Source organism: Abramis brama, assembly GCF_963993115.1.
Source record: "Abramis brama genome assembly, chromosome: 15".
Lineage (NCBI taxonomy): Eukaryota > Metazoa > Chordata > Actinopteri > Cypriniformes > Leuciscidae > Abramis > Abramis brama.
In genome coordinates this window covers 16,093,051-16,102,440 of record NC_139977.1, presented here as the reverse complement: position 1 = coordinate 16,102,440, position 9,390 = coordinate 16,093,051, and the positions used below count along the sequence as shown (strand labels likewise).

Sequence of the window (9,390 nt, the reverse complement as noted above, 5' to 3'; positions counted from 1 at the left end):
AGACAGTTTCTGTCACACATTTTATTGATAGTTCATCTCATCTCTCCAACAAGATCAGTAAATACACAGTTGATAGTCATTTCAGTCGGCTAAATGACATTAGTCTGTAAGTCAAAAATTGTAAATTTTCTCAGCAGCTACTAACCTCAAGTGACAGGCAACAGTTATGAAAGAGTGAACTTCTTTAGGAAGAACCTGACCAGAAAAAAAATAGGGACATGATTTATCAGTGCTTTACGAATATGTATGTTGGTAAAGTCCCTGGAAAAGTGTCTAGGTAACGTTATACCATGACGCACTTTAAATGAGAAAAAGGCGGGAAACTTAAATGTGCATGTTTTTTGGAAGGTTTATAGCTGATCTCCGAGATGTAGCCATTTAAAATGCTTTACTTTGATTAAGTCATTAAATTTACGTATTAAATCGTTTAACAACTTAAAAAATCACTAGGGTGCATCCTGAAGGAAAGAAGAACGTGTCATATTCCCTGTGACTGTTATGACCTCTGCAGGCGAAATCTGTCACCTTCTTCTTGTCAGGCAATGTGTTTGACCATAAGGAACAGAATTTCTCCCCCTACTGTTTCATTCTTGAAATTAAATGTCCCAAATAAACAGCCAATATACATTACCATTCAATAGTTTGGGGGCAGAAATAAGTCTCATGCTCACCAAGGTTGCATTTCATTGATAAAATAATTTTTTATACATTAAAATCGGTAATTGTGAAATACCATTACAATTTAAAATAAGTGTTTTCTATTTTAACATGTAACTTATTCCTGTGATGCAAAGCTGAATTTTCAGCATCATTACTCCAGTCTTCAGGGTCACATGATCCTTCAGAAATCACTATAATATGCTGCCTGATTTGCTGCACAAGAAACATTTCTTATTATTATCATTGTTGAAATAGTTGTGCTGCTTAATGTTTTTGTGGAAACCATGATGCAGTTTTTCAGGATTCTTTGATGAATAGAAGGTTCAAAAAACAAGATTTATTTGAAATAGAAATATTTTAACCTTTGATCAATTGAATGCATCATCGATGAATAACATTATTCATTTCTCTTTAAAAAAAAAGAAAAAGGAATTACAGGAAATTATTATTCATGAGTATCTTCATTGAACACATTAGGGGCTATTTAGTCCAATGGGACGTTTGGATTGGTGTGGTCCTCCTGTACATGCTCTCACATGATCCATCATTACTTGATAAACTTTTGGTGTAAATATTGGGTCTTTCTTTGCTCCAAAGGTTCAGTGTGTTTCTGCAATCTTTTACTTAAACAGTTCTCACAACTCAGTTCTCCAAGTTCCATCTTGCCAGGTGGACCGAGTAGACTTGCCAAAGCTCCAGTTAATTCACATTTGCTTATCTTTAAGTCATTATTTGGACTTTTAGGAGAATAAGAACTTTATTCGAAGTAACTATGAAAGCAGAAAACATTGATTGAGGGGATGAGAGTATTTGTGGGGCTGCAGTAGTGGGGATGTCAAGCTGAGGGAGATCGACAGCACTGGTTTTTTGCGTGATACGCCGACAGGAGTCTCTTGATCAACACAGGCAGCGACGGTCGCTCTTGGTCACCTCCTCGGACGAATGCACCACGTTGGGCACGAAACCGCTCTTGACGCCCTCCCAGCCCTCCTGGATGGTGATGTCACCAGATTTGACCAGCTCGAAGATGTCGCGCGTCAGCTCCGTGAAAGCCCTCTCTACATTTATGGAGTCGCGGGCCGAGGTCTCCACGTAGCGCATGCCGTAAGCGGCTGCCAGTTTCTCTGCCTCCTGCTGGCTCACCTGCCGCTGCGGCTCCAGGTCACACTTGTGGCCGACCAGTAAGAAGACGATGCTGTGCGGCTGCACGTGACTGCGCGCTTCCTCCAGCCACTCGTGGACATTTTGGAAGGAGCGCCGGTTGGTGATGTCGAAAAGCAAAAGGCCACCCACTGAATTACGATAATAAGCCCTTGTGATAGATCTAGATCACATACAGAGGAAAAGAGCAGACCATATCAGACTGGTGGGAGAACACGTTGCACATTACAACAGGGAAAAAATGAATTATGGGCTGTGCATAAGCATATACAAAAGTATAAATTGATTTATTAAATAATATTAAACTAGCATGGAAATACTCTATGGGAATTCTGCTGATGAGGAAATGGTTACAGCCTGAAATTCCGGAAATTAGTGGAATAGTATATGAAATATACATGATAGAAAGACTAACAATGAATCAATCGGAGATATTCTGGTTATGGGCCGGATGAGTGGATTATATTCTTCCACTGAGAATAGGGACCTCTTTTATTAATATGTGAGTAGAATGATCCTAAATGTAAACATATGACCATTTTCAAAATGTTAGGAACGATTTATAAAACATCAATACACACAAACATTTTTCCTAATTGCATCCTACTTCTGCATGTTCACTTCTTTATAGGCTGCTAGGTAATCAGTATCTGCCATCCCAGAAAAGTTAGTAAAGACATCGTTAAAATAGTCCAAGTGACAACAGTGGCTCAACCTTAAGTTTATCAAGTGACGAGAATACTTTTTGTGCGCAAAAAATTTAATTTTTGTCAGGAAGATACATATAGATGGCATAAAATTTAAAAGCACAATAACTGAACATCTTTGAAATTACAAAGCAATGGCACTTAAAATTTTGAACTAGGCCTAAATGTTTTTGCAACCATGTATAAATAAATGAAAATGCATACTCTCCAGATAAAGAGAACTTAGATGATTAGTATGGGCTGCTTTTGGTGCTTGAGATTGTATTGGTTATTTTGTGTTTCAATTACGAGGTCCAACCAAGTAGCCTAGGCTACAGTACAAGTTCCTTTAATGTAAAATGTTTTTCTCCATTTAACATTAACATGTTTTCTTGCGTTACTCATGTGGAACAATAATCACGTTGTTTGTAGTCGCCCAAACTGATTAGCCGGAATCAAAACGCGGACAGTGAAAGAATGGATTTGACGTTAGCGCGAGTCCCGATGGCTGTGAAGCGGGAGCGACAGTTGCGAACGTCTATGTTTGCAAATCAAACAAAGATTTGTCTCAAAGAAATGGTTAATTCTCAATTTAGAGCGTATGAAAATATGGGACAAACTGCGTTCCGTATGGCACATGACCAGCGTCGGCCAATAGTGAGCCTACGTTCTGATGTACAACCCAGAAGCGCTGTGCTGTTACACTACGTGAACTAAAAATAAAGTCTTTATTTTTGTTTGTTTTTGCGCACAAAAAGTATTCTCGTCGCTTGATAAACTTAAGGTTGAGCCACTGTAGTCACTTGGACAATTTTAACAATGTCTTTACTAACTTTTCTGGAATGGCAGATATCGATTACCTAGCAGCCTATGAAGGAGTGAGCCAGCTCTCAGATTTCATCAAAAATATCTTAATTTGTGTTCCAAAGATGAACGAAAATCTTACGGGGTTGGAACAACATGAGGGTGAGTAATTACTGCCAGAATTTTCCTTTTTGGGTGAACTAACCCTTTAAACAACTACAAGGCAGTGTATGTAGCTGCGATAGCACCAGATGTACCTGAATCTCTCTTGGCCTGCCGTGTCCCAGATCTGAAGCTTGATGCGTTTGCCTGGTTCAATCTCCACCAGACGGGAGAAGAAGTCTACGCCAACAGTAGGATCAGACACCTGTGCAAAACGTCCTTCTGTGAAGCGCCTGATCAAACAAGACTTCCCCACTGTGGAGTCGCCAATGACAATCAGCCGGAACTGGTACAGCCATATAGCTTCCATATCTTATTTTATCTGTCAAGGAATAACAGTATGCTGTCAGACAAAATGATAGATTACACTGAGTAAACATAACCATGTAGGCTACTTAATTGGAGAAACAGTTTACCAAAAAATTGTAATTGTCAAACTGTACTTATCCTTGAATTTTATTTTTTGTTTTATTCAACTCAAAGACATTATTTATTATTCTGAAAGTCATTTTTATGGATCAGATCATGTAGATGAGCACTAACAGCTGAGCCTCCATCTTTAAATGGATGAGTATCATTCAAATAGGTGTTATGTATAATTACCTTACTACATATATGATGCGAGACCATTAATTTGAATGGAAGTCCAAAGTATCAATTACATGGGAATGGTTTTGCAAAATGTAATATAACTAAGGTCAAATTGATCGAAATGTAGGCTAATAAAATCTTTTTTCAGTAGTTGTATGAGTAGGCTAGCCTATCGGGCCTGTATTTTTTTATTACATTTTAATATAATTAATACGATTTCATAATAATAAATGTTTAACACGACATCTTAAATAACCGAACGATAATGAATTTCATAACAACATCGAGTCTCATAACCGAGTCCCTCAAGCTAGCTAAAGCATAGTAGATAGTCTACTTGCAGGCCTATGAGTTGAGCATCGCACTTGTTTAGAGAAATCGCTCTATAAATGCATATTATTGAATACGTTGTGTAGTTATTACCTTGGTTATGCTTCTCAGTGTCTGCGGATGGCAAGCCCCATATTCTTCGCTGTCTTTCAGTCAGAAAGCGTATAACACCGTGACGTTCCCCGGCAAGGCATCCAAGCACACCCGAATGTTTGTGAGGATAAATGTGCAACTAGTCGCGCTTTGAATATGCATTAAATGACCAAACGAGTGACCATAATCGTCTTGGGCGTTTGCATTAAGACCTATTACTTTCAGAATGCCCATAAATTCTTTGTAAATTCATATTGTCAATCTAATGATTAGGGATAAAGAGATGTTTGTGAAAATGTGCTGATGAAATGGCAGTATCATCAGCATCATATGGCCTGACTCATCCCTCATCAGTACCATTACCGTAATAACTGCTAGAGCGACGCACAGCTGGTCGTGTCTCAAATCTCTGCTGTCACGTCCATGTAGGCTGCTTGTTCAAAATAATTAATATGCAAGCTCCCATCACTGCTGCTTCCACATCATTTCATTGTAAGCATTTTAATATCAGCTGAAAATAATCGAAAAGTAAATTGGAAACAAATGCATAAACCGTTTACACTAAAACAATAAAAACACAGAGTTTGCAAACCTCTACAAATAACCAGGCATTGTTAAAAACAAACACAATAAATCGAAGAATTCGAGTAGTAAAAGAGAAAATTAATAAATAAAGCATATTATACATTAAATGAAAAAATAAATAAACATTCAAATCATTTTAAATGCCACAAATTTGTGGCATTGTAAATAAAATGTAAATAAAAACTTACTTTCAAAATATGTAGTCTACCCTTCATGCTAATTGGAAAGTGTTGCAACCCCCAGGTCTGGCATGTTTAAAATATAAAATGTTTTAAGTATAAAATACATTATTATTACTAATTATATTCCCACGAAGGGCTAAAAATACATTTTAATCAAACCATTTTTAGACGGGGCGTGGCTATGACGCAGCGTGATTTAATGGGCGTGGCGTTCCATCATCACTCTTGACAGTATCTGAAGAAGCTGAGTTCGTCCGTGGCATTTACCAGTTCTTTGGAGAAAAACACTTTAATTATTATACATTTATATTCGTACTATTCATTTTTTTAAATACGTCCACTTTGTTTTCTTTCTCATATGTGGAACTAAATGGGAAGGTAAAGCATGTAGGAACCTGTGCTTGTGTACTGTAGGCTATAGTAAGAAGGACGAGCACCGTTTCGAAGTAACATGACAGCGGTTTGACCTAACCTTTGAGCATTATATAAACTTTTTAAGAGCGCGTGCCTCTTACAAACTGTAATCCTTTAACAATGATCAATGGATAAGCTGTGATACATAAGAGCACTCGTGCTAAAACTTTACAAAAAGTAGGTCACTGCGTTTATGATCCGGTTGTTTATTTGCTATTTTTTTAAGTCATCATGCAGAAAGAACATTTGTTCAAAGTTCTGGTCATCGGAGACCTCGGAGTTGGAAAAACGTCAATTATCAAGCGATACGTTCATCAGGTATTTTCTCAACATTATCGCGCGACTATTGGAGTGGATTTTGCTCTTAAAGTTCTTCACTGGGACAAACAGACGGTGGTCCGGCTGCAGTTATGGGACATAGCAGGTACGTCATCCCATTATTATGTTAAATGTTACATTTTTATGTTAAACTTTTTTCTTTCTTTTTTTTATGGCGTTCCTTTAGTTCATAAGATGCTTAATTAAAGATGTTAAATAATTAACATTACTTAGGGTGCTGGTCAAAAGGCAGATAGATATATCTAATGTATAATTATTATATATTTCTATTATATTTAATTCTATATCTATAATATTTATTTATTATATTTATATTTAATTCTATATCTATATCTAGTATATCTATTATAGGCTATTATAATTTAATAGATATAGACAATTTGAATATTCGGTCCGTATAGTATGACAAATCATAATAAGGTTTGCTATTGCCTCTTTGAAATCTCTTCCCACTGATTTCCCTTGTGTGAATGTGAAGGAATGTGTCTTGTGTTAATCTCAGCTAGTCTCATACTCGTGCTAAAGTCACATGAGAGTTAGAGAGTCACACACACACACACACACACACACACACACACACACACACACACACACACACACACACACACGGAGCAGATACATGCATTGGTTCTTAGACTATATTTTAGGATTTATTACTAAGAATAACACACTCAATGATTAAAAACATGATGCTATTTGTGTCTGAGTGATGTTTGACCTCCAGTTTGCCATCCCACATTTGTCATAGGACAGGAGCGCTATGGGAACATGACAAGGGTTTACTATCGGGAGGCCGTGGGAGCCCTCATAGTATTTGACGTGACCAGAGCCTCCACGTTTGATGCGGTGCAGAAATGGAAAGACGACCTGGACATAAAGGTCACTCTCAGCAATGGCAAACCTGTCCCAGCCGTGCTTCTAGCCAACAAGTCTGACCAATCACGTGAGGGGCTGCGTTCCCAGATTCCAAAGCTTGACACATTCTGCAAAGAGAATGGATTTGTGGGCTGGTTTGATACCTCTGCAAAGGTGAGGGGTTTATTTTGCGTCCCTATAAGCAAGAGTATCTGACCATACTATATGAGAAAACCAAAAAAAAAAAAAAACTGCTTAGTAGTTTCACGGGTGTTGTGTTCGTGATGATCCATTGGTTCTGCTCTATTTTCACAGATACAGAATCAGGAGTTGTGTATGTGTTTGCATTTAGAACAAATACAGCAAGAATGCATTGTGCTAGTTAGCAGTAAGGCCTTTGTTTGCCATCTACAGGCCCACTTTAATGAGTTACACAGTTGTGTGAAAGGAGAATGATGTGCATAAGGCAGATGGGGCTATAAAGTGCTTCTTGGAATAAATAGCTTAACACAATAATGTCTGAAATATTTAAACTCTGGATCACCCTTAATCACATTATGAGTGTGCACTTTTTATTTGTAGCTACATTATTCTTTTATTATTATTTTTGTTACTTGTTAATACAATTTTAAATTCTACCATGCAGTTTTACAACTGCCTTGCCTATATATTTTCATCCATAAACTGGCCCATTCACATTATGAACGAAAACTATCATTCTGTTTATAAGCGCGCTTCAGTTATGTCCTCTGGCACTTTAAATGCTTGAGCTCTTAAAGCAGGATTGATTCTGATTGGCTGTCAATGTTTTTATCATTCATCTTCTGGGGGAAAAAATTGTTCTGAAAGTGATTCCAACAATATCGTTTCATTTTATTGGTATCTTTATAGTTATTGTTCTTGGTATGAACAGGCCTTTAGAGTTGCATTACAAGTTATGCCATACAACTGTTGCATTAATCCTTGGGTAAATGTCACATGATCTGGGCTGAATAGACAATGCTTTCTTTACATGGACTGGCCAAAAAAATTTATGGTTTTGTATGTAAGGTATGCATGTCATAGTATTACATGAATGAAATATCCAGATAAGTATGCATTAGAATAATATTTGACTTACAATTGGGACTTTTACATTTCATTAGTTTGGGGTCAGTAAGATTGATTTAAGAAATTGAAGTTTTATTCAGCAAGGATGCATTAAACTGATCAAAAGGGAAAGTAAATACATTTATAAACTTATAATCTTACAAAATATTATTTCAAATACATTTATGTTCACCAAAGAATCCTAAAAATAAATGTATCACAGTTTTCACCAAAAATATTAAGCATTTTTAACACAGTTAACACACCAGCTCATCATAGAATGATTCCTGAAGGATCATGTGACACTGAAGACTGGAGTAATGATGCTGAAAATTCAGCTTTGCCATCACAGGAATAAATTACATTATAATAATATTTCACAATAATATTTTAACAGTATTTTTTGAGCATGACAGACTTCTTTCAAATACATGAAAAAATCTTAACGACCCCAAACCTTTGAACGGTGATGTATATATTTCATGAGTGTGACTGTAATTGAGATCTTATTGTCTGAATGACACTCTGTTTGATTTTCTGCCCACTGAAGGAGAACACAAACATAGAGGCGGCAGCTAAATGTCTGGTGGATCACATTTTAACCCATGAGGAGAACATCATCAGCAACACAGACCCAGATGTGGTGGCCCTCCCCGGGTACAACAACAACACCAAAGAACGGGTCCAAGGCAGATGCACGGCCTGTTCCAAATTTTGAATATGAGGATGAAAGTCAGTGAGAAAGAACTGAAAATATATAGCAGTTTGTTATAGATTTAAGAGGACTCAGCCATTTAATGGTACCCAAAACATTGAGATTCATCTTCAAGAGACAAGAAATGCAACAAAATGGCGGGGACTGTGAAAAAAGGATTGTGCTGATTATATATAGCGTGAAATCTCCCATAATTAGACAGTGTTGGTGGCGCTTCGATTTGAATGCTTTGACTCATCAGTGTTCCGTTTACAGGTGAATGCTCTATGCTTTTAGCCAGGTACTATTTTAATCTAGGTCAAATATGCATTTCTTATTGTTCTGTGTGTGGACACTTTGTAAGCATGTAATATTTATTTTAAAAAAAAGTGGCCTCTTATTCAGTTAAATAAGATTATGTGCACACAGAATGGCTTAATACACGCACAGCTCCAGTGTGTAGGAATGTTATCCTGCAACCTCTTGCATTAAAAAATAAAGCATGCAGTATTTTTCCTCCATGTAAGCTCTTGAATACGTTATTGTAGTCCTGCGCAATCCAGGCTTGTGCAATGAAAAGAAGCAAGGCGCACCATTAAAGACTCTGAAATGGCCGTCTGATGCATTCTTGTATGTACAGAGGGGGTTTAAAGCAGTGCGGAAATTCCACCTTAAGGTGCCCACCCCAGATATTCTGACACAGGCCAATCGCCCCCCTCTCCAGTCACCTGATTCTGATACTGCC

At 37.3% G+C, this 9,390-nt stretch overlaps 2 protein-coding genes across 2 annotated transcripts; one reads left to right on the top strand and one right to left on the bottom strand.

The window, feature by feature from the left end:
- Positions 1-6: 6 nt before the first annotated feature.
- On the bottom strand, positions 7-4,839 carry rab39ba (RAB39B, member RAS oncogene family a). The gene is made up of 3 exons (XM_084136560.1): positions 4,488-4,839; positions 3,569-3,795; positions 7-1,984 (listed from the first exon to the last, which is right to left on the bottom strand). The coding sequence occupies exons 2-3, from the start codon at positions 3,781-3,783 to the stop codon at positions 1,558-1,560; spliced, it is 642 nt and encodes a 213-aa protein (XP_083992686.1). The 5' UTR covers positions 3,784-3,795; positions 4,488-4,839; the 3' UTR covers positions 7-1,557.
- Positions 4,840-5,475: 636 nt separating this feature from the next.
- Positions 5,476-9,259, top strand: rab38c (RAB38c, member of RAS oncogene family). The gene is made up of 3 exons (XM_084137596.1): positions 5,476-6,092; positions 6,756-7,036; positions 8,502-9,259. The coding sequence occupies exons 1-3, from the start codon at positions 5,900-5,902 to the stop codon at positions 8,667-8,669; spliced, it is 642 nt and encodes a 213-aa protein (XP_083993722.1). The 5' UTR covers positions 5,476-5,899; the 3' UTR covers positions 8,670-9,259.
- The last annotated feature ends 131 nt before the right edge of the window (positions 9,260-9,390 follow it).

Coding starts and splice junctions, on each gene's coding strand:
- rab38c (XM_084137596.1), top strand. CDS start 5,900: ATGCAGAAAGAACATTTGTTCAAAGTTCTGGTCATCGGAGACCTCGGA. Junction 6,093..6,755: donor GCAGTTATGGGACATAGCAG/GTACGTCATCCC, acceptor CATTTGTCATAG/GACAGGAGCGCTATGGGAAC. Junction 7,037..8,501: donor GGTTTGATACCTCTGCAAAG/GTGAGGGGTTTA, acceptor TGCCCACTGAAG/GAGAACACAAACATAGAGGC.
- rab39ba (XM_084136560.1), bottom strand. CDS start 3,783: ATGGAAGCTATATGGCTGTACCAGTTCCGGCTGATTGTCATTGGCGAC. Junction 1,985..3,568: donor GCAGGCCAAGAGAGATTCAG/GTACATCTGGTG, acceptor TATGTGATCTAG/ATCTATCACAAGGGCTTATT.